The 25,197-nt window shown below is 37.5% G+C and overlaps 1 protein-coding gene across 2 annotated transcripts in view; it reads right to left on the bottom strand.

Moving 5' to 3' along the window:
- Nucleotides 1-25,197, bottom strand: part of DDX46 (DEAD-box helicase 46) — a 64,214-nt gene that overhangs the window by 32,411 nt on the left and 6,606 nt on the right. For both annotated transcript variants that reach the window (XM_070414978.1, XM_070414977.1), the window contains exons 4-15: nt 23,273-23,372; nt 19,877-20,042; nt 18,036-18,187; nt 15,074-15,187; nt 13,571-13,736; nt 12,418-12,538; nt 11,449-11,624; nt 10,404-10,525; nt 8,103-8,181; nt 6,302-6,384; nt 2,935-3,099; nt 2,268-2,430 (exon numbers count right to left, since the gene is read on the bottom strand). In XM_070414978.1, the coding sequence (XP_070271079.1) occupies nt 2,268-2,430; nt 2,935-3,099; nt 6,302-6,384; nt 8,103-8,181; nt 10,404-10,525; nt 11,449-11,624; nt 12,418-12,538; nt 13,571-13,736; nt 15,074-15,187; nt 18,036-18,187; nt 19,877-20,042; nt 23,273-23,372 (1,607 nt within the window). The remainder of the gene's footprint in view (nt 1-2,267; nt 2,431-2,934; nt 3,100-6,301; nt 6,385-8,102; nt 8,182-10,403; nt 10,526-11,448; nt 11,625-12,417; nt 12,539-13,570; nt 13,737-15,073; nt 15,188-18,035; nt 18,188-19,876; nt 20,043-23,272; nt 23,373-25,197) is intronic.

Here is a 25,197-nt window from a genome sequence, read left to right on the forward strand (position 1 = left end):
CCTTGCTGGATAGAGTATTCTTGGATTCAGTCCTTCACTTTGCATCACTTTGTAAATTTCCGTCCATTCTTTTCTGGCCTGATGTGTTTCTGTTGAGAAGTCATTTGATAATCTAATGGGAGATCCCTTGTATGTAACTTTCTGTCTCTCTCTTGCAGCCTGTAAGATCCTCTTTTTGTCCTGAACATTTGCCATAGTAATTATGATGTGTCTTGGCATGGGTCTTTTCGGGTTCATCTTGTTTGGGACTCTCTGTGCTTGTGTGACTTTTTTCTTCCCCACCTCAGGGAAGTTTTCTGATATTATTTCTTCATATAGGTTTTCTAAGTCTTGTTCTTCTTTCTGTTGTTCTGGCACCCCTATTATTCGTATGTTGTTTTGTTTTATGTTGTCCCATAGCTCTCTTAGGCTATCCTCCTGTCTTTTAATTTTTTTCTCCAATTGCAATTCAGTTTGGGTGTGTTTTGTTTCCCTGTCTTTTAATTCGCTAATTCGGTCCTCTGCTTCTCCTAGTCTACTGCTGAAACTTTCAATGGTGTTTTTTATTGCAGCTATATCACTCTTCATTTCTTCTTGGTTCTTACATAAGTTAATTTTTTCATCCATTTCTTTTTGATTCTTACATAAGTTGTTGATTTTTTTCATCTGTTTCTTCTTGATTCTTGCATAAGTTGTTGATTTTTTCCTCCATCCGGTTTATGCACTCTAGGACCCTTCATCTGAATTCTTTTTCTGACATGTTGCATGCCTCTGTTTCACTTAGCTGCTTTTCTGGCGAGTCCTCCTCTTCTTTCCTTTGGGGGTTTCTTTGTCCACCCATGTTTGATCTCACCGACAGATCTAGATGTTGAGTCGTTCAGGGGCTGCTCCTTGGGTGGCTGTGGCTCCTCGGGCTGCGGTTGCTCCTCAGGTGGTTGTGGTAGCAGTTGCTCCTCAGTTGGCAGCAGCTCCTCTGGTGGGTGCTGTTCACAGCCATGGTGGCTCCTCTGGCTGGTGGGGGGAGGCTTCTCACACAGCTGCTGTTCCTCAGACAGAGGATGTGCTGATCATGAGGCTGCTGCTGTTTCCTTGGATGGGGGCGGGCTACACACGCAGCTGCTACTCCTTGAACTGGGGCGGACTGCTCACGTGGCTGCTGTTCCTTGAATGGGGGCTGGTTGCACACTGCTGTTGTTCCTCTGATGTGGTGGGCTGCTTGTGGGGCTACTGCTCCTTGGACTTGGACAGGTTGATTGCAAGTCTGCTGCTCCTCGGATGGGGGTGGTCTGCTTGCACAGCTGCTGTTCTTTGGACGGGAGTGAGCTGCACATGTCGCTGCTCCTCCTCTCCAGGTATCTGGTTATGTGGCTTGCTCTCTAGCACTTTAGCCAGACAGGATAAAATTCACCTTAACAAGACATGACTCAAGGGGAACAAAGCATGAATGTACTCAAGACACCGATAACCCCAATATAATTGACCACCTGAGAAAAGAGAATTAGGGGAGAGAAAAGAGAGTACAAATGATATCTAAGAGAGAGAGAGAGAGAGAGAGAGAGAGAGAGAGAGAGAGAAAGGAAAAAGAAAAAAGATAGGAGAGAAAAGAAAAATGAGAAAAAATATATATATATGTAGATATAGAAAACACCACAGAACCAACAGATAAACCAAACAAATACAAACACCAAACACCCAGTAAAGAGGGTGGGGGCAGAATCTGTAGAGGCTGAGCTGATATACAGGAAATAAGGTTAAGAATTGGATAAATATGGGGAGGACCTCACTTCAGTATAGCGGAGGTAGAAAAGGGATGAGTGGATAAGAAGAGACAGAAAGGGAACAAAATAATATAGTAACAAAAAAACTGATTTTTAAAAAATGGTATAAAAATAGAAAATAACAAGTAAAAATGAAATAAAATTGAATGATAAAAAATAATGTGAAAAGAAGTAGAAAATAAGGCAACAAACAAAAAAGGAGAACAAAGAAAAAAGCAAAAAAAAGAGCAACAAACAAAAAAAGGGAAACAAAGAAAAAAGCTAATAAAAAAATAATAATGAAAAATTGAAATGTCATTCCTTTGTCTGGCTTAAGATCCCAGTTTTCTGGAGTGTCTGTCATATTATTTTATCTTGATAATGGATTAATATTAATGACAGTGCTGTTGTGATTAATCTGAGATAGATGATATAAAATTTAGTTTTAATTTAAGAGTACAAAGTAAAAATTTCATTCAGAACACAGCACAGTACTTGGCCAAGTACTTAACAGATTTCCTTAAACATTACCTCCATGAAGAGACATGCAAGGATAAGATGCTCTCATCAAATCTTTCAGAAGACCATCGGCATGTTCCTGCTTATCCACAAATATAATGACAGATCCAGATTCCTGATAATGGCCCAGAAGCTCAAGTAACTTCAAGAATTTCTTCTCTTCTTCAATCACAATCTGAAAACACCAAATTGTACCAAAGTAATGGAATAAAAACACAAACACATCTCATAAACAAAATACTTGTTTTGTGGCAAAGGATAAATGACAACACCTAAATCATTAGGAAGGATTAGAAAAATTTTGATTTGAATTAGTAAATCAGTAAGACCAAAAATATTGTTAATTTTCAAAGAATAAGAGGCTTGCAAATGTGGACAAATGATCATCTGTTCTCTCTGCCTCTTAACTTCACATTCTATTAACCAAAGAATAAGATAGCTACGTGACATTCCCACCTACCAGTCCACTTCTGGTGGAAGAAACTACAAGAGCATCGTAAAACAGTTCCGTGGAAAAGCACATATTCAAGTGTAGCTGGTAACATATTAAAAGCCTGCAGTTGATGTATGCTATGTATTTTTAGGAATAATCTAACTACATCACAAACAGTGATCACAAAAGGATCACACACTGCCTAAGCATCCAGGGAACTGGGGGTTTCATAAGGATTATACCCACCACTTGCTGCTCCACATCCGAGCAAACCACACTCCTGCCTCCAACCTGCACTTCAATGGGTTTACTCAGGATTCTGCGAGCCAAAGCCTCCATAGCTCTGGGGAAAGTAGCTGAAAACATAACTGTCTGTCGGTCAGGACGGACATTATCCACAATACGCATGACCTGAGAAAACATAAATCAATACGGTAGTCACTAAAAATCATGATGTAAAAACCAGCTAGAAGGAATTTTTGAGAACACCTAGTCAGTGATTCTAAACTTGTTACCTTAGAATTCTACAATTGATTTTACCCCATAATTTGTTCCTCTCATAATTTCCCGCTTTCAAGAAATGGCAATTCTAGTCATCCACATGTTTAGGCCAAAAACCTAGGAGCCATCTTTGACTACCCTCTTTCTTTCTCATCATACAACCAATCCATCAACAAATTCAAGAGTCTCAATTTTCAAACTGTATCTAGGATGTAACCATTCTCCATTTAATATTACTATTTACCTTCATTTATTCAACACATTTTTACTGAGCAACCATTATGTGCCAGGCATTTTCTAAGTGTTTGAATAGGCAATGAAAAGAGATAAAAACTTGTCTTCATATTAGCTTATATTCTAATTAGCTTATATTCTAATAAGGTACACAGATAAATATATTATGTGTCAAATGGTGATAAAAACTACAGAATGAAATAGAACAATGAAGATGAACATATTGTTGAGTGGATGGGATCCAGGCAACACTTGCCTCAGTGTCTACAGAGCACTGGAGGAATCAAGAAGTCTTAGGATTTTGGTAATGACTAGTATAAACAAGAAAGAAAAAACAGAAATGGCCCTAGCCGGTTTGGCTCAGCAGATAGAGGATTGGACTGTGGAATGAAGGGTCCTGGGTTCAATTCCAGTCAAGGGCACATATCTGGGTTGCAGACTCAATCCCCAGTAGAGGCCGTGCAGGAGGCAGCTGATCAAAGAAAGATTCTCTTACACCATTGATATTTCTATGTCTATCTCTTCCCCCGCTTTCTCTCTGAAATATATAAAAAAGGTATTTTTTTTAATTTTTAAAAAATAATTTAAGGAAAAAAAGCCCTGGCCAGTGTGGTTCATTAGGTTGGAGCATCATCTTGTGCATCAAAGGGTCTCGGGTTCAATTCCCAGTTAGGACACATAACCAGGTTGCAGGTTTGATCCCTGGCCGGGGTATGTACAGGAAGCAACCAATGGATGTTTCTCTCTCCTATCAGTGTTTCTCTTGCTTCCGCCCCTACCTTCCTCTCTAAAAATCAATAAATATATCCTTGGGTGAGGATTAAAAAAATTTTTTTGCCTGGTTGGTGTTCTCAGTGGTTAGAGCACTGGCCCAGACACAGAAGGGTCTCAGGTTCGATTCCCAGTCAAGGGCATGTACCTCGGTTGCAGGTTCATTCCTGGACCTCAGTCAGAGTGCACGAGGCAATCAATCAATGTGTCTCCCCATCCCCCCTTCCCTTCCAGTCTCTCTAAAAATTAATGGGAAAAAATATCACTGGGTGAAGATTAACAAAAAACAAACAAAACAATTTTTTTTAATTAAAAAAAACCAAAACACATGATAGTTTCAAAGTAGGTAGTGGTGAGTGGTTAGAAATTAGGAAGGGTGAAGGTCATGACAAGATTATAAAAAATTTTAGGATCACATTTTCATTCTAATCAAAGAAAATCTAAGAAAGGGACAGTCCTAGACAAGGCACTTGCATTTACAACATAAATTCTAAGTTCCTGGCCCAAACCTCAACCACCTCTCATCTGGATTACTTCAACTGTCTCCTAATGGGCTCCCTGGCTTCACTCCTGCCCAATCTGAATATTCTACACCCACATGCCAGTGCTTTGAGTTAAAGCAGCGATTCTCAACCTGTGGGTCGCAACCCTTTGGCGGTCAAACGACCCTTTCACAGGGGTGGCCTAAGGCCATCCTGCATATCCGATATTTACATTACGATTCATAACAGTAGCAACATTACAGTTATGAAGTAGCAACGAAAATAATTTTATGGTTGGGTCACAACATGAGGAACTGTATTTAAAGGGCCAGAAGGTTGAGAACCACTGAGTTAAAGACTACTGGTTGTCCAGAGGCATTTACTGTCCGTCCCTTGCAAAAAAAAACGTAAAGAATGCTATAAGGTCCTCTACTCCAAGCTAAATTTCCTCACCCTTTTAACTATTTTTCACATGGCTCAAGTGTTACCATATCCTGTTTACTCACTTTTGCATACCTCTATATCTCATTTAGAATGTGGTCCGTAATTCTAAACACACTACATACATATCATATAATAGGCAATACATTTTTGGAGAATACATGAATAATTGAAAAGACTGAATATAATTTTAATCTTATCCCTTCCTAAATCCCGTTTCTATTACTGCAGTTTGTAATTAAAAAAACTTTTTTGGCCCTGGCTGGGCAGGCGGCCCGGTTGGTTAGAGCATTCCATACATGCCGAAGTTATGGGCTTGATCCGCCCTAGGCGCACATACAAGAATCAATCAATGAATTAATAAATAAGTGGAACAATAAATTGGTGTTTCTCTCTCTCATAAATAAATTTTGGCAACTCACGTTGCTCTTCTTGTCCCCCTCCCCCCTTTTTTTTGTTTTGTTAATTCTTCCCCAAGGATATTTTTCCATTGACTTTTAGAGAGTGGAAGAGAGAGGGAGAGACAGAGAGAGAAACATCCATGTGAGAGAGACACATCAATTGGTTGCCTCCTACATGCACCCCAACCAGGTATGTGCCCCTGACTGTAATCAAATCTGTGACCCTTCAGTCCGCAGGCCGACACTCTATTCACTGAGCCAAAATGGCTAGGGCAAACATTACTCTTCTTGTTAAGAAAATGTTATAACATCTTTTAACATGTATTTTTCTAAATTTATAGCACTGAAATTTATATTTTATCAAACAGCATGTGTCAGGTAAAGTCTAAGCTAGGCAAATGCTTTGGGCATCAGTTTTTACAACTGGAGAATTTAAATATGTGCCATCTAGATCATTAGGTAATTAAAAGCATGAATTAAAGCAATGTATCTGGAAGTACATTAAAACTACAAAATATGAAATATGAAAGCTTAAGTTTCTTTTATTAGCATTTCAATTCTAATTTTACCAATTATGGTTTTAGATGGCTAAGTAAAGCCTGCATGAATACCTCCTGAATGAGTTTTATAGAGATTTAAAAACATAAATGCCTATTTCAATTTCATATGTCCCCAACCCACATAGCAGAAATGTATGTGAAAATTTTAAAACCTTACAAAAATTACATTCTCATAGTTGTTACATGATTTATAGTTCAAAACACTACGGAATTTAATGATTACCTGTGGTTCAAAACCCATATCGAACATTCTGTCTGCTTCATCTAAAACAACATATGTCACTCTTCGAAGATTTGTGACCCGACCTAAGATAAGGGGGGGTTGAAAAAAGACAAAAAGAAAACTAAAAATCAGTCACAATTCATTTTATGGCTACCAAGAACATTACAAAACTGTAAAGGGAACTAAAATGCCTGACTTAACCGGAGGGGTAAGTTAGTTATCTTTAAACAGTGAAAAGAAATTTTGGTCTACAATGTCTTAACTAATGGCAAATACTTTCTGACAATGGGTATATGAGGCCCTTTATTTGTCAAACTCTTCTCTTGCATACCATCATAGGGCCTGAAGAACCTGTAAAATTCAGAAAACAGCCCTCTCCAAAACACATCATAAAACTAAGACTGAGATGAAGCATCGAGCCACATCAGCCATTATCTGACAGCATCACCTAGGAAAAAACATATTAGAGATTACAGCGTATGTGTGGAAAGCAAATGCCAGTGCTAACTATTTCAGATGCAGAAAACCTCTCTTTAAATGACCTTATAACCTACTTCCATCTAGTCAGAAACTTCTAATGGGAATGTCAAAACACTAATGAGAAGCTATGCAACACCATTAGGTAGCTATCACATTACATGAAAACTAAATACCAAATGTATTACATGGATACATTTTTTAATATGTAGATAAAAAATCCAATTTTATTACATGCTCCCACGGGTTTAAAGAAATGTGACAGGCTTCTTAGCTAGTAAAAATTACATACATACACAGGAAACCCTTTCTAAACAATTAACACAAGCACTTCTATCAATTGTTGAATCAATCACTTGGCAAACAGTTATTAAATATAAACTGAAAGGATAGATAAGGGAAAAAGGTAAAATTAATCAAGATGAATTTCAGGAGGAGACTTAATGCAGCATTGAGAAAAAACAAGGGATTATTTCAACATCCAACCAAAAACTTTCATATGCTATACAATTTCAATGTCACTTTGTCAACTTCATATAGCATTAGAATTAAATAGATACAGAAATTCAAGCAGAATGCTATTAGAAACATGCACTATTTGGGTTTTAATATTCTATTATTTATATACTAACTACTGCAAAAAAAACCTTTGAAAGTATTTTCTTCAAAAAAATAGAAAAGAGCCCAAATAAATGCTTTCTAATGTTTAAGTATTCCATACCAACATTTGCAGCCCCAAGTAATTTTGTAAGGTTGGGAACAGCATTAAATTACCTACCTTTGATGGTTTAAGTCTCGGAAGCCCAGTTCTATAAATCTTGAAGGGCCTTTCTCCACAGAAGTTAAATAATGTCAACAGTTTAGTAACAGTTTTGACAGGGAATAATTGAACAAAGCACAACATTTGAGCTAAAAACATGCAATATTTACAAAAGGTAAAGTTTCTTGAAGCTGCAATATCTTAATTGATCCAGTATTGTAAGAAAATACTAGCACCTGTGGAGAAAAAAATATCTAAATTTTATAATGAAAAAAGAGATAAACCCTCATCCTTTTAAAGGAAAGTTAGGCTAAACTTGGATTAAGAATCCATGTTAAGTGCTAAAAAGATCGGATGGAGTTAGTTTTGAAAAGAAATTTTCATTTAAATTGCAAAAATATTATGAACACTTACAACAATAAGACTGTTACAATACATATTTTAAGATATTACAGCTTCAAGAAGAAATGTAGAAACCCTTTGAGGGTTTCTTGTTTCTGCTGTGATTTAACAAAAATGTATATAATCCAAAAAGGAGAAAAGAGAAAAAAATACCCGACTTACCACTGTTAGCTGCTAACATGTCAATCATTCGACCAGGTGTACAAACAATAATTTCAGCACCTCTTTTCAGTTCAGCAATCTAATAAAAAAAAAGAATGAACTTTTATAGTCTATGTATAACTATGTGCTTATTTAAAGAGATTTGAGACTACTTCCAGGGTCCTTGGCACAGCTCCGTAGTGTAAGAAACAGGTCTGATTAGAAGAATCTAAAGCTTCCTACTTAACATACTGAAATGTTGGAGCACTGCTAATATGTACATAATCCAAAAAGGAGAATTCATGTTTTCTCCATTTGGGATTATATAACTTCAAAGTCAATGAAAACCAGAGATTTTTTTACCAATTATAATTTGACACAGTCCCTCAAAACCAAAAGGAACATGAGCTAGCAGTAAATAAAGCAATTACATATAAGATCAATGATTTTAAAATGAAAGTCGTTTCCATTAGTGAATCACGAAATCAATACAGACAAACAGCATTTTAACACTCCGGTGTGGGGTGAATTTCCCGCCAAAATATAAGATGGCGCGGGCAATTATTTAGGTTTCCCGCGCAAAATCAGGGATTTTTATGATACCTATTACCCCAATGGGTATGAAACGGTTCGCATACGCAGGTAGGTATCTTTGTGAACGGCAAACAAACAAATATTTGGTAATACGCAGTTACAATCGGCCCGAGTTTACACGTTTCCCGCACTCCACCGCAAATCTATATGAACCGAGTTAAGACGGCTCCCGCGGAGTACGCGCAATTCACGCGAGCCGACTTAACTCGTTTCCCCCACTCCAAGTGTTAAAAATGAAATAGAATGAAAAATATCAGAATGTGTTAGACATTATAAAACTTTTGTTTGACTTCTTTATAAATATACTGTGTGTGCATGTACAAGGTTATTCTGTAAATGTATCTTACTATACACTGTGGTAAAAAAACACACACAAAGATAAACTTAGAAAACTAAAATCAAGTGTATAAAATAGCATTGGGATAACAGAAGCAAATATTCCCAAAGTATATTCTAGAACCTGAGAACACGAGTCTTCAGAAAGGGTTTTGGGGTTAAATAAGTTTAAAAAATGCCATTTAACTCATTCTTCTAGTATCACAATATACATTAGCATATTAAAGACAAAGGAGTCTTGCAGGAAAAAAACCTGTTATAACTCTACAATCCAACATTTACAAAACTTATTTGATCATAGAACAAACCCAGTTTTTTCCTTCTTTTATTTAAAACTAGAAGCCCGGTGCACAAAAATTTGTGCAGTGGTGGGGGGGGGGGGGCGGTTCTCAGCCCAACCTGTGCCCTCTCACAGTATGGGACCCCTTGGGAGATGACCACCTGCTGGCTTAGGCCCACTCCCCTGGTGGCAGATGGCACGCCCGATCCCGCGGTGCCTGCCCCATCTCCCCCGGTCGTACACAGCAGGCCCGGATCCCGCGCTGGGATGGTGGCAGCTGGGGATCTCAATGCAGCCCACCCCCCGACACCCCGCCCTGGGCCACACACGGCAGGCCTGGATCCCATGCTGGGGCGGGCGGCAACTTGGGATCGCGTTGCCACCTGCCCCAGGCCGCACTCGGCAGGCCCAGATCCCGCGCTGCGGCAGCGGCGGCTGGGGATCGTGCCGCTTGCACAGGGCAGCGCAGCAGCATCTGCCTACAGTATGCAAATTTAACGCCCATCTTTGTTGGGTTAATTTGCATACTCTTCTGATTGGCTGATGAGTGTAGCAGAGGTACGGTCAATTAGCATCTTTGCCTTTTATTAGTGTAGATATCCAATGACTATCACTCTTTAGAAGACACCTAGAGAAATGCCAAACTAAAGAGAGTGAATGATGGTATTTTTAAATAAGTCTTCTGAAATCATTTAAGATTTCAGCTAAAACTCTGATATTAATGCATCCCACCTTTCAAAGATGTCACATAAATCAGAGAAAGTAAATACTGTCCAGGAATCAGAAGACTTAGGTTCTTGGTCAAACCACATCTTGTTAACCTAAAGACTTTGGCCACCTTATTTAACCTTTCCAAACATTTCCTTATCTGTAAAACAGGAAAAATATCTGCCTTTCTTGAGCAAAGAAAGAAGGGGAGAAATGGGAAGGCTAAAAAGTATAAGAAGGACTTCAAAATTCCAAAATATAACAACTCATTGTATTATTTTCACACCTCATTCTTTAAGATTTTAGAAGCAATCACTATACAAAACACAAAAACAAAAAAACACTTTTGTTATTAAATCATTCAATTTAAGAATGAAAAAACTGAATGTTCCTTTTATAACTACCTGCTCACTGATTCCTGTTCCTCCATAAACACAGACCACTCTAAGTCCCAAGGTCTTCGAAAACTTCTTACATTCTTTAGTAATTTGTAAAGCCAGTTCTCGAGTTGGAGTCATGATGACAGCTGAAAAGATAAATACGTCAAAAGCCTAACCACCAAAATTCTCTGTAAGAGGCTATGCTTTAAAGTGCTATGGTTAACATCTGTAATAAAGTTTAGATCTCTTAGTCTAATTTTTGTTTTGTTTTATGCGCCTCCAAAAACCCTATCTTAGAAGCTTTATAATAGTAAAGATTGTGACGAAGAATTACTTTAAGTAGACTTAAGAACATGCTATAGCAAAATAAATCAGTTAAATGCCTACTCAACCACAAAGAAAATACTGAGTTGAAAAGAATGCAAATCATTCTCAACTGCAAATCACAGAGCAAAGATGATCAAGTGACTCACTGTGCTGCAGAGCCATTCCCCGGTTTCCAGAAACAACCTTGGTCTGAGGGGCACAGATAGAAGAAAAATATACTGCGCCCTAAATTTCCGAGAGGAGCTCGTAACAACCTTCCAAAACCCTATTCAAATTTGCAGAAGAGATGTCTGCCAAATGAATCAAGAAATCTGAATATGAAGACCAAATCCTAAATGAAATGCTGGCACTATAGCCTTGTAAGGCCAAAAAAGGGAAAACATGTTTCTTTATAATCCTCTATGTTGAGTTTATAAATCCACTGATACGGGGCTAAGAACAAACCTCAACATAAATAAACAGATAGATGCATGAGGAGTCTACCTGCCGAGTCAGAGTTTAAAAATTGAGCTGTGCCAGGAGAGGCTGTTTTTGTACTTCTGAGATGTCACTCCAGAGCTCTGAAGATTCTCACTCCACCTGCTGGTAAGGGGAAATCAGCCCCAAAGTGCCAAATTTATAAAGAAAATGTACATAAGATATCTTTATTGCTATAATTAAGAATATAAAGTATCAGGTCTTTCTGATTAACTGACAACAAATTAGTTATCTGAATAAATAGTTCAATGGAAAAAAATTGTACCTATTGGCCCCTCTCCTTCTTCTAATGACCTCTGATCCATGATGTGTCTAAACATGGGCAACAGAAAAGCAATAGTCTTTCCGCTTCCAGTCTTGGCAATGCCAATCAAGTCCCGTCCAGACATTATAGCAGGAATCGCCTGAGCTTGGATTGGTGTGGGCTTTTCATAGCCGTGCCTTAAAAAAAAAAACCAAATGAAGACAAGGTAAAAGTTGAGATCTCTTGGGCTCTAAAAATTCCAGGAGGAAAAGGTTTTCTAAAATGTGGTATATTCCTACAATAAAATATTATTTGGCAAAAAGGAATAGAGTCCTGAGACACTGTACATCATGGTTGAACTTTGAAAATAGGCTAAGTGGAAGCAGCCAGTCACAAAAGACTTTACTGGTATGTTCCCATTAATATATAAAGTCCAGAATAGACAAATCTACAGAGACAACAGATTAGTGCAGTGATGGCGAACCTACGACACGCGTGTCAGAGGTGACACGGGTACTCTTTTTTTGGTTGATTTTTCTTCGTTAAATGGCATTTAAATATATAAAATAAATATCAAAAATATAAGTCTTTGTTTTACTATGGTTGCAAATATCAAAAAATTTCTATATGTGACACGGCACCAGAGTTAAGTTAGGGTTTTTCAAAATGCTGACACGCCGAGCTCAAAAGGTTCGCCATCACTGGGTTAGTGGTTACCTAGGGTGAAGGAACAGGAAGAAGACTGACTAACGGATACAGATCTCTTTTGGGAATGATGAAAATGTTTAAAATTAGCTTATGGTGATGACTGCATAACCCCAATAATATACTAAAGAGTCATTTTGTTATTATGCAAATTATCTCAATAAAGTTGTTTAAGAAAAAATGTTTTTCTGTTAGAGTAAAAATACAACCAAACGAGATATTTGTGTGAAAAGGCTACTTTTGAGTAGAAAACTTTGAAAATGTGGACAACCACTAACCACTTACTTTTTGAGAGAATTTAGGATCTTCATGGAAATTCCACACTGAACCCAAGATTTAATTGGTTTGGGGCAACCTTTTCCTTTGACAATAATGCCCTCCATTTCCAACCGAAAGACATTCACCTCTACAAAATAAAATCCAGATTAAAAACTCTTAATTGTTGTTCTACTATTAGTGCCTTATATTTTTCAATTAGCTATGGTAAGATTAAGAATCTCCAATTCCTTTGTTAATGTTAACACAGATTACGCCATAGAAAAGCTATTGGACAAAACACTGAATAGCTCAGAGAGACAGAGACAGTTAAAGCAATTACTGTTTGCAACCAACAAAGGATGAAACAAAATATCCCAATTTCTGCCATTTGGCTTTTATTTTATCTTAAATTGCGAAGTATTAAAAGAGTAATGATTGACAAGTAATACAATCATCTTCTCCAAGCAAGAGTTGCCCAGATTATTCTTACTCTACCAATATTACAGATGCACATTGGTTCCTAACTCCCCTCTCTCAAGAGCTAACAATATATTATTTGCTAATTTCACATGAAGTTAGCATTTTAATTCTAAAATTCTCAACTACACAAGCCAAACTAATTTTTGCTCATTTTAAAAAACAGATTTTTCATTGATTTTTAGAGAGAGAGAAAGGAAGAGGCAGAGAGAGAAAAACATCAATGTGAGAGTGAAACACTGATCAGCCGCCTCCTGCACATCCAGTACCGGGGATGATGCAGCCTGAAATTCAGGCATGTGCCCTGACTGGGAATCTAACCAGCAACTTTTCAGTCCATGAGAAGATGTCCAAGCAATTGAGCCACGACAACCTGGATGCTCATTTTTTTTAAATACTTCCAAAAACACACTGACTCTTCACAACTCTGAATTTCTGCAGATGACTTACCTCCTGTCTAGAACAGCAGTCGCCAGCCTTTCGGACCTTACGGACCACCAGTGGCCCGCAGACCACCGGTTGGCGACCACTGCTCTAGAATGACTTCTCACCTTCTAGTTCCCTCTTTCACTTCCCCAGGTAAATCAGGCAATTCCCCTACTCATACATCAACTCACAGGGCTACCCACATTCCTCCTGGACAAAGAGAAGTATATCCTCTTCTGTTCCCACAATAAGCAACATATAAATAAAAGAATTTTACCTTCTTGAGACATTTTTGCTAGTTCTGGAACTTCAACATAAAAGTTTTTTCTGAATGGTTCATATTCAATTTTCCCATGATCTACTGGCTCTAGAAGCTTTCTCTGTTTTGTCTGATAGCCTGTGAGGGCCGTCTGAAGATCAACTTCTTCCTCCTCTGAAGAATACTATAATTTTAAAAAAAAAGTTAAAAGCTAAATCCATTTCTATTTTCTATTTATGGCATTCAATATTCCCTGCTTTTAAAATCCTCTTCTCCTAGCATGGGGGTAAGATGGGAGGGTAAGAGGAGGTTTGTGGTGGAAGAGTTATTGGGGGGGGGGGGGGGGGGAGGCCAGGGGTCGTGCGGGCGGGCGGGGGAGATAAATGATGATGGGGAAAAATTAAATTAAAAATAAAATCATCCTCTCCTAGAAAATAATCTTTGGCTTTTACTTTTTAATTTCTGAATTTTTCAATTTAGTTTTTCTTTTCTTTTTCCTTATAGAAAGTTGCATTAACAACATAAAGCTAAAATAATAAAATAATTCCAGCCCTGGCCGAGTAGGTCAGTTCGAGCATCATCCCAATATGCCAAGGTTGTGGTTTTGATCCTCAGTCAGGACACACAAGAATCAACCAATGAGTGCATAAATAAGGAGAACAACAAATCAATGTTTCTCTCCCTCATTTTCTCTTTCTCTACAATCATTAACCAATAAAAATAAATAAAATAATTCTAATACAGCTTTAATGATGTTTTGCTATAGTTCCCTATATAAATCTTAACAATGCATATTAATAGGAAGAAATTTCATTCTGTCACTTCATTTCTTCTCTCCCTGTCTGAGAGGAGCTGATGAAATATAAGACAATCAAAATTGGGCATACAGCCCTGGCCAGTTTGGCTAAGTGTATAGAATGTCAGCCTGCAGACTGAAGGGTCCCAGGTTCAATTCCTGTCAAGGGCACATACCTTGGTTGCGGGCTCAATCCCTGGCCCTGGTACTGGCATGTGCAGGAGGCAACCAATCAATGTGTCTCTCGCACATCGATGTCTCTCTTTCTCTTTCTCTCTCTCTCTCTCTCTCTCTCTCTCTCTTCCCCTCTTAATCTAAAAAATCAATGGGAAAATATCCTCGAGTGAGGATTAACAATAAATGGGCAAAGAGCAAGAGGGCAAAGATGTTAGATTGTTCTACCAACTGGATATTCAGCTATAACATTGTTAAGAATCGCAAGGCTTCTTAATAATAGTTTGCATAATTGAAAAGTACATCTTCATCATTGATTCCTAGTAAATACTTCTAGGGTAGCATCACTTTGGGCACTTTATTTTTTTAACTGATTTGAAAGAGAGGGAGAGAGAGAAATATCAATTTGTTATTCCACTTATTTATACATTCATTAGTTGAATCCAGAATGTGCCCTGACTGGCATATCATGACAATGCTCTAACCAGCTGAGCTCCCCAACGAGGGCCTAAGGTAGCAACATGAAAAATTCAAAATTAATGAAGAATTACCTCCATGGCATCCTGGTCATTCTCCATCAGCTCCCCTTTCTTCTTATCAGAATCCACTACTGCTTTTTTGGTTGTCACAACAGTGACAACTTTTGTGACCGTTGGTCCAGACTTCTAAAATAAAAAAGGAATATAAAATATTTTGAAAAGCTGGGGAGGAATCGAAGATGGCGGCACAGGTAAACACCGGAGACTGCCGCCGTGGACAACCACTTCAAAAATACAACTAAAAGTCGGAGCGGACATCAACCAGAACCATGGGAAGGCTGGCTGAGGAGAGTCTCTTCAACTAGAAGCAAAAACAACAGCATTCCGACGCTCAGCGGAGGCGTAGTGTGGAAAATTTAAAGGTACGGCGGTGCGCTGAGGGCGCGATTGTCGTTTTCAATCAGGAGGGAGTCTCAGACTCTGGGCTACAGATCCGGGCGAGTCTCTAGGGACCCAGACTCAAACGGGAGAAGCGGGACTGTCTGGCTACGGCCCCTCCGAGGTTTGCAGCGATTGCTGGGACAGAGAGGCAGAGCCCCTGGGGACGGACTAAGAACGGCCATAGCTGCTCCCTCCCCCCCCGCCCTGTTGAGCCCGCCCCGCCCAAACCCTGCGCACAGCCATTTGCCGATCGCCTCAGGCAAGGGCTGGACTAGCGCCTCCCCTGAGGACTGAAGTTTTCCCACAGCTGATTTCCACAGCCAGTCGGCCTGGTGGTCAAATCCCTCTAGTGTTAACTACAACAATTAAGGCTTGGCTAGAACAAGACTGCGCACAGAGACCACAAGGGGGTGCACCAAGAAAGCATAAAAGATGCGGAGACAAAAAAACATGACAGAAATGGAGGATATGGAGCTAAGAATCGCAATTTTGAGGGCTTGCCATAAATTTGTGCAGAGCCTCACGAAAACTAATGAGACCCTCGATGCTACGATAAAGAAATTAGAAAGTAAGCATACACGGACGGAAATAAAGAATATTATACCCAATAGCAGACCAGAGGAGCACAAGAATCAAACCAAAGATTCGACAAAAAACACCCAATTGGAAAAGCAAAATGAAAAAAGAATCCGAAAGTGTGAAGATAGTGTAAGGAGCCTCTGGGACAGCTTTAAGCGGACTAATATCAGAGTCATTGGAGTGCCAGAAGATGAGAGACAGCAAGATATTGAAAACCTATTTCAAGAAATAATGGCAGAAAACTTCCCCCACCTGGAGAAAGAAATGGACTTACAGGTCCAAGAAGCGCAGAGAACCCCAAACAAAAGGAATCCAAAGAGGACCACACCAAGACACATCATCATTAAAATGCCAAGAGCAAAAGACAAAGAGAAAATCTTAAAAGCAGCAAGAGAAAGAGGCTCAATTACCTACAAGGGAATACCCATACGACTGTCAGCTGATTTCTCAACAGAAACTTTGCAGGCCAGAAGGGAATGGCAAGAAATATTCAAAGTGCTGAATACCAAGAACCTACAACCAAGATTACTTTATCCAGCAAAGCTATCATTCAGAATTGAAGGTCAGATAAAGAGCTTCACAGATAAGGAAAAGCTAAAGGAGTTCATCACCGCCAAACCAGTATTATATGAAATGCTGAAAGGTATCCTTTAAGAAGAGGAAGAAGAAGAAAAAGGTAAAGACACAAATTATGAACAACAAATATGCATCTATCAACAAATGAATCTAAGAATCAAGTGAATAAATAACCTGATGTACAGAATGAACTGGTGACTATAATGAATCAGGGACATAGAAAGGGAATGGACTGACTATTCTTGGGGGAAAAGGGGTGTGGGAGATGTGGGAAGTGACTGGACAAAAATCATGCACCTATGGATGAACTCAGTGGGTGGGGAGTGAGGGTGGAGGGTGGGGTGGGAGCTGGAAGGAGGGGAGTTATGGGGGGAAAAAAGAGGAACAAATGTAATAATCTGAACAATAAAGATTTAAAAAAAAAAAAATTTTGAAAAGCTGAAAAATTTTTAAATCTCTTTATTGTTGGAAGTGTTACAGATGTCCTCCTTTTTCCCCCATTTACCCTCCCCCCCAACCAGTCCTCACCTCCCCAGGCCTTCACCACACTATTGTTTGTGTCCATGGGCTATACATATATGAAAATAAAAATTATATGCCAACTGAAACACAATAACTGCCATAATTTATAAATCAAATTAACTTAGTTATTAGCAGCAACTTAATGAAAAGACAAAAAGTGGTCTGCTTTCTCATTTAAATCTTACAATTCAATATATCACAATGTATTTTATAATACATTAACACAGGGTGGGATTACAGTTGTTCATATGGAAAGACATGGAAAGCAGGTTATGATTATTACAATAGCTTTATTAACTCTGTGTTTCACATACTCACAACTGTAAACCTATATCTGTCCACCCCATATATATGTAATTTCTTGTATAATATATAAATTTATATAGTTACTATGCAATATAATTTATTTTTAAAATACTATTAAATGGTACTTTTCACTCATTCAACAAGCAAGACATTGTTCTGGGAGCTTAGGAGAAATCAGTAAAACAGGTAACGGTCAGTGCTCCTGAGGAGCTTTATTTTAGAAGACAAGGGGGACAAATAATAGACATGATAAAAAATCAAATTATATTAACCTGAGAAAAGGTAATAAATCCTATTTAAAAAAAGAAAATTAGACTGGGTAAAGGGGATGGGAGTATGAAAGATGAAAATGCTGGAGAAGTCTGGAGAGGACCTATTAAGAAGGCAATAAGCAAGCATAGAAACTGAACAAAGATGATGGTAACAATACCTTTGAAACAAGAACATTTATAGCTAAAAATTCACTAATATCTCTGGTACTTAGAAAAAGTACCAGATGGGAGAGAAAACAAAAACATGATAAAGTCATTCAAGTCAATAGTATGTCAATCAACAATGAAATCAAGTTATCCAACTAGGAATATAAATCTTTAAAAATAAAATTCCATACCTTTTCATTTCCTCCACCACCTTTTACACTTCTCATATTAAATTTTTTTACTTCCTCTTTCACTTCTTCCATGTAAGCATCTAATGGATCTAACTCCTCACCCTCCATTTCATTTCCTTCCTTCTCAGCTTCTGCAGGGTCATCTTCATCATCTAAAATATTAGAATACACACTCTTTGTACATGTGCTTCAAAAGGAAATTCTTCACAATCAGACCACACCCCAACATTCTGACCTGTTCTCTCACTACCCAAACACCCTCCCTTCCAGTTGACCAGGCACACTGCAGTTCAAATATACTTCACAGCTTTAAACCGAGCATGTATTAGTTCTAAATAAAAGAAAAAAATTGTAACAAATTAAGTCAAAGAGGCAAAAAATTATGCCTAAAAATGAATCTCCAGTAATAAGTCTTACAATTACACTACTAAAAGCCAAAGTAAAAACTTTATCTGCTAAATAGGTTTACTTATTTTCCTTTCAATTACCTTTCTTTAAAGCACAGGAAAAATAACATTCTTAATTAAAGACAAATCTAATCTTTTTTACATAACTAAGACATCATCACTTAAAGATACAATCCATTTATCCTTTCTTTAAAATATACTTTTATGGATTTCAGAGAGGAAGAGAAAGAGAGAGAGAGACTAAAACATCAATGATGAGAGAGAATCACTGATCATCTATCTCCTACACAGCCCCCACTGGGGATCAAGCCCACAACCAGGCATGTGCCCTGACCAGGAATTGAATGGTGACCTCCTAGTTCATAGGTCAATGCTCAAACACTGAGCAAAACTGGCCGAGCCCATTTATCTTTTTAAACCACTCTGTGGAACTTCCAGAGAAAATGAGAATTTTAAAGGAATGTTTAAAAAAAAAAAAAAAAAGGAACAAAATTCCATTTCCTATAAAATTTCACATTCTTTATTAAAAAGTCAAAATCAGATATGGAGAGGAAATGTTTCTGTTTTAAGTCATTAAAAAGTCAAAGGAGGAATCTGAAACCATGTCCTTAATTTACCCTTATTACTAACATTCGTATTTGTAATAAAAATAAAGCTATTTACTTGCCCTTAAGTACCCAACTCTCCACTCTAAAGTAAAATCAGTAATCCTTAATAAACACTACTTTACAATTCTAAATTTAACATAAATATTAAAAGGGACATTTAAAACCTCCATATGAATTCAGCAATTCCAGTTCTGTGTAACTAGAACTGAGAGAAGGGACTCAAACAGTTACCTGCGTACTAATAAATACAGGAGCTTTATTCACAATAGCCAAAAGTTGTAAACAACCCATATATCTAACAGATAAATAGGTAAACAAAATGTGACATATACACATATATTTATATAACATAGAGTACTATTAAGCCATAAAAAGGAATGAAATTCGGATACATGCTACAATATAGATGAACCTTGAAGATATTATGCTAAGTGAAATAAGCCAGTTACAAAAGGACAAATATTGTATGATTCCACTTTTATGAGGTACCTAGAATAGGCAAATTCATAGCAGCAGAAAGCAGAATAGAAGTTATCGGGGATGGGGACAAGATGGGGAATTACTGTTTAATGGGAACAGAGTTTCTGTTTGGGATGAAGAAAAAGTTCTGGGAATGGACAGTGGTGTTGATTGCACAAGACTGTGAATGTACTTAATGCCATGAATTGTACACTTAAAAAATGGCTGAAATGATAAACATTACGTTATAATATATAAACATATTTTTTCCATAATAAATGGTCTTCAAAATACCAACATTATTCATAATTCTAGAATACTATACATGAATTGTTATATAGGTTATTATTGTAATAAATGAATATACCATCATCATCCTCTAAACTCCATTTTTTCCCTTGTTTCATCTCTTCAATTTCCTTTTTCAGTTCCCCTATGTTTTCCATGGCCTTTTTGCGTTGTTCTTCTCGCCATTTTTCTACTCTTTCTTTCCGCTTTCTCATTTCTTCTTCCAGCTTATTTTGGTCAAAGTTCTTGGGAGGAAAACAGGAGATAGAGGAAAGCAAGGATAAACGATTTTACTCTAGGTGATATTCCAAGTATTTTCTCAAAGTATATGAAAAGGAAAAAAACAGATGTATATGCAAACTCCTATATTTAGACCAGATTAAGGTCACACATCTTTTAAATATCTCCAAGAATGAAATAGTAAAAAAAAGCATCTTCGCCCGGCTGGTGTGGCTCAGTAATTGAACATCAACCCATGAACTGGGAGGCCGCAGTTGTATTCCTGGTCAGGGCAATGCTCAGGTTGCGGGCTCAATACCCAACAGGGGTGTACAGGAGGGAGAAGGTCATTATTTCTCTCTTGTCGACGTTTCTTTCTCTCTATCCCTTTCCCTTCCTCTCTCTCTAAAAAAAATCAACAAATACCTGGGTTTATCAATTTTTTAAGCATTTTCAACTAATAAAATAGACAGATTTCAAACACCATAAATTAATCTCATTTTAGATATAAGCAATATGCACACATGAATTCAACTTCTTCCTCAAAGTAAAAACTACATGACTTACCAAAGTTCCCTACTTATTAGTTATTCTCAACTTTAAATCATCTGAACTCCTCCAAGATTGCCTCCATGAAAAGCAATTTTCTATTATAAATTATTAAGTAAATAAAAGCTATTTATCGCCCTAACCGGTTTGGCTCAGTGGATAGAGCGTCGGCCTGCAGACTGAAGGGTCCCAGGTTCGATTCCGGTCAAGGGCATGTACCGTGATTTCCGGCACATCCCCAGTAGGAGGTGTGCAGGAGGCAGCTGATCAATGTTTCTCTCCCATCAATGTTTCTATCTCTCTATCCCTCTCCCTTCCTCTCTATAAAAAATCAATAAAGCCCTAGGCGGTTTGGCTTAGTGGATAGAGCGTCAGCCTGCAGACTCCAGGGCCCCAGGTTTAATTCCAGTCAAGGGCATGTATCTTGGTTGCAGGGCATATCCCCAGTGGGGGGTGTGCAGGAGGCAGCTGATCGATATTTCTCTCTCATCGATGTTTCTAACTCTCTGTCCCTCTCCCTTTCTCTCTGTGGAAAATCATAAAATATATTTTAAAAAATCAATAAAATATAAATATATATATTTTTAAAAAGCTATTTATCAACATGATTAAGAAGTTTTGGTCTTTTAGCCTTTAGGTCTAAGTTAACTAGAAACAGCCATTCGAAAGCCATTATTAAGATTATTAATAATACTCTTAAGAGAAGACAGCAAATCACCACATAATCAGGGACTTAAAGATTAAACATTATATATATCAAAATGTCACATATGTTGCCACCATAGGTAGGTATGGAAATGCAACACATGTAGAAAACAGTCAAAGAAAATATTACATAATTATAATGGGATGGTGTTTTGGGATTACAGAGAATTATTTCTGAACTTTCCAAATATCTTATAATATGATTATATAATGCTTGTATTTCAAAAATAAATTTATTTCTTAAAGAAACAAAAAGTTTTTCCCCTTGAATTTATAGTCTTTATAATAATTCCATCCTCTCTAAAGATGAGCCTCAGAAAGCTTATGTGCTTTTCTCAAGATCACCCAGTCATTCAATAGAAGAAACTGGATCAGAAACCAGACCTCCCAGACTTATGTTGCACTCTCTCAGCTACCCGGCTCAGCAAGGAGGTCCTTTTAAAAAAATTATTTAAAATACAACCACTAAAAAATAGAACAAACTCAAAAAAAGAACAAAACAAAGAAATGACACTATAATGCATTCTGAAATGGGCAAAAGATATGAGTAGGCAATTCAAAGAAAGTGCAAATAGTAAAAAACTTAAAGGGCCCTGGGTTCGATTCCAATCAAGGGCATGTACCCCTGCTGCCGGATTCTCCCAGGCTCGGGTCCTCGTTGGGGGCTGGTGCAGGAGGCAACCAATCAATGTGTTTCTCTCACATCGATGTTTCTCTGTCATAAAACCTCTCTCCCACTCTCCCTAAAAAAAATCAACGGAAAGGGTGAGGCTTAAGAAAAAAATAAAGAAAATATTCACTTATATTTAAAGACATGCAACTCAAAATAATACCAATTACCTCCAATTACATTGGTAAAAATTAATTTTTCAAATTCTTATGTTGGCAAGGAAATAAGGAAACAGACATTTTCATATGTCTTAAGTCAATGTATACAACTTATTTTATGGCAATTTGATACCAATTTACCTTATGCTATATTCACAAAGAACATAGATACAGCAATTAATGCACCATTGTTTAAAATCACAGATTGGAGCCGAAACCGGTTTGGCTCAGTGGATAGAGCGTCGGCCTGCGGACTGAAGGGTCCCAGGTTCGATTCTGGTTAAATATCCATCAAAGGTGATCTTTCTACATTGTTTCAACAGAATACTATGAAGGCACTAAAAAGAATAAGCTTTATCTACATATGCAGCTACAGCAAGATCTCCAATATATAACAAATGAAAACAGCAAGGTATTCTATTTCTAAGATGGTGGGTATACTGCTGCTTATTATGTTGTTGGTTTTTTTAATATATTTTATTGATTTTTTACAGAGAGGAAGGGAGTGGGATAGAGAGTTAGAAACATCAATGAGAGAGAAACATCGATCAGCTGCCTCCTGCACACTCCCACCTGAGGATGTGCCCTCAACCAAGGTACATGCCCTTGACCGAAATTAAACCTGGGACCCTTGAGTCCGCAGGCCGACACTCTATCCACTGAGCCAATCCGGTTAGGGCTCATTATGTTTTTTAATACATTTTTATTGACTTTTTACAGAGAGGAAGAGAGAGGGATAGTTAGAAACATCAATGAGAGAGAGAGAGAGAAATACCAATCAAGTGCTTCCTGCATGCCCCCTACTGGGGATCACGCCTGCAACCTAGGTACATGCCCTTGACCAGAATTGAATCTGGGACCTTTCAGTCCACACTCTATGCACTGTGACGAACTGGTAGAGCTGCTTATTATTCTTGAGACCTTATATATTGATAAATTTATAATTTTAAAGTATACAAAAGCAAGATACAAAATGCTGCATATGGTATGGTAATAGTTTGTAAGCAAAAACAGATATGTATAGATATGCAACTTTTTCAGAAAAAAATTTTCTCATGGAAACAAGTATATTTTATATATGTTATTTCAAAATAAAACAGAGCATAAAAAAATAAGAATTTGTCATTGTAGAAACAAGTTTATATTATATAGTTATTTATGCTAGTAAACATACGCCAGCATCTTTTTCTTTTTCATCTTCCTTGTCATCTTTGTCTTTTTTCTTCTCTTTAGAACTTTCTCCACTATCTGTTTTCTCTTTGGACCTAGACCTTCTAAAAAGAGAGAGAAAAACATATCATCTATATGTGCTTGGAAACATTCATTTTAAAATACTCTTATAGATTTGTATTTTACTTTTTAGGTAAGAAATAAACTTCCAAGAATCACATGCATTTTTATATTCCATTAATAAATACCTTGGAAATATAATAAAAATTAAAGCTATGACACTAATTGTAAATAAGAAAAACAGGACATATCATAGAAAAACTACAAAATTTAAATTGGAGGGGTAAAACTTAACAAATGGAGAAACATACCAAGACATTAACATTCTATAAGATTAAAAACAGTAATAATAATAATTTTAATGTAATCAAATTGGTTGGTCTTGTTTGCCCCTTTATGGTCAGCGCTTTCTTTTTTTTTTTAATATATTTTATTGATATTTTTACAGAGAGGAAGGGAGAGGGATAGAGAGTAAGAAACATCCATGAGAGAGAAACATCAATCAGCTGCCTCCTGCACATCTCCTACTGGGGATGTGCCCGCAACCAAGGTACATGCCCTTGACCAGAATCGAACCTGGGACCTTTCAGTCCGCAGGCCGACGCTCTATCCACTGAGCCAAACCGGTTAGGGCATGGTCAGCGCTTTTTAAAATACCTAGAAATGCTTCCAGATTTGATGAAAATATTCAGAGATAAACAAGATATTCTCTAGTATAAACTTCTATTTTATTTTTTTGTTAATCCTTACCCAAGGATATTTTTTCCACTGAATTTCAGATAGAGTGGAAGATAAGGAGGGGGAGAGAGAGAGAAAAAAAAAGAAAGAAATCGATGTGAGAAAGACACACTGATGGTTCCTCCTGCAGGAATCCCAAAGAGAGCCGGGGATCAAACCTGCAACCCAGGTACTGCCCGGGAAGAGAACCGGCAACGCTTCAAAGCAAGGGTTGATGCTCTAACCACTGAGAAACACCAGCCAGGGCATAAACTTCTAAAAGGGTTGCAGGCTTGAACCCCAGTGAGGGACATGCAGATGGCAACCCATCAATGTTCCGCTCTCGCATCAATGTTTCTCTTCCCCTCTCCCTTCCTCTCTCTAAAAAATCGGTGAAAACACATTTTAAAAAAAATTATTACAGAGTGAAACAACAAACCAGAGTAAAAAAATATATTTGCCACTCATATAATTGACAACAAACAACTATACAGAATATCTAAAAACAAAAATAAAAACCTCCTATAAATCTGTTTAAAGAGAGAAACTACCCAACAGGAAAATGAGCAAAGATGTAAACAAGTACTTCAGAAAAGAGATCTGAATAACCAATAAACATATGAAAGTTCATAGTAATCACAGAAATGCAAATTAGTAATCACAATGATATTGGTATTACATGCCTACTCAATTAACAAAAAATTTAAAGGACTGTCCTGGCCAGTGTGTCTCAGTTAGTTGGGCTTCGCCCCTTGAACCAGGAGGTGGCCAGTTGGATTCAGCATCAGGGCACATGCCCAGGTTTCAGGCTCAATCCCCAGTAGGAGATATGCAGAAGGCAGCTAATCAATGTTGAGCTATCACATGAATGTTTTTTTCTCCCTCTCCCTCTCCCTTCCTCTCTCTCTCAAATCAATAAACTATTTTAAAATATTTTTTTAATTTAAAAGACTGACAATACCAAACATTGTCAGGGTATAGAACAACATAATTTTCATATACTTCTGGTGGGAGTATAATTAATAATACTCTGGAAAGCATTCAGGATTATCTAGTAAAAATAAAGCTACGCTTGTTCTATGATCATGTAATTTCACTCCTAGATATATGCCCTAGGAAACTCATGCAAATGTATACCAGTATTATATATAC

Source organism: Myotis yumanensis, unplaced genomic scaffold (genome assembly GCF_028538775.1).
Source record: "Myotis yumanensis isolate MYYU_CA2020_CCGP unplaced genomic scaffold, mMyoYum1.0.hap1 SCAF_5, whole genome shotgun sequence".
Classification (NCBI taxonomy): domain Eukaryota; kingdom Metazoa; phylum Chordata; class Mammalia; order Chiroptera; family Vespertilionidae; genus Myotis; species Myotis yumanensis.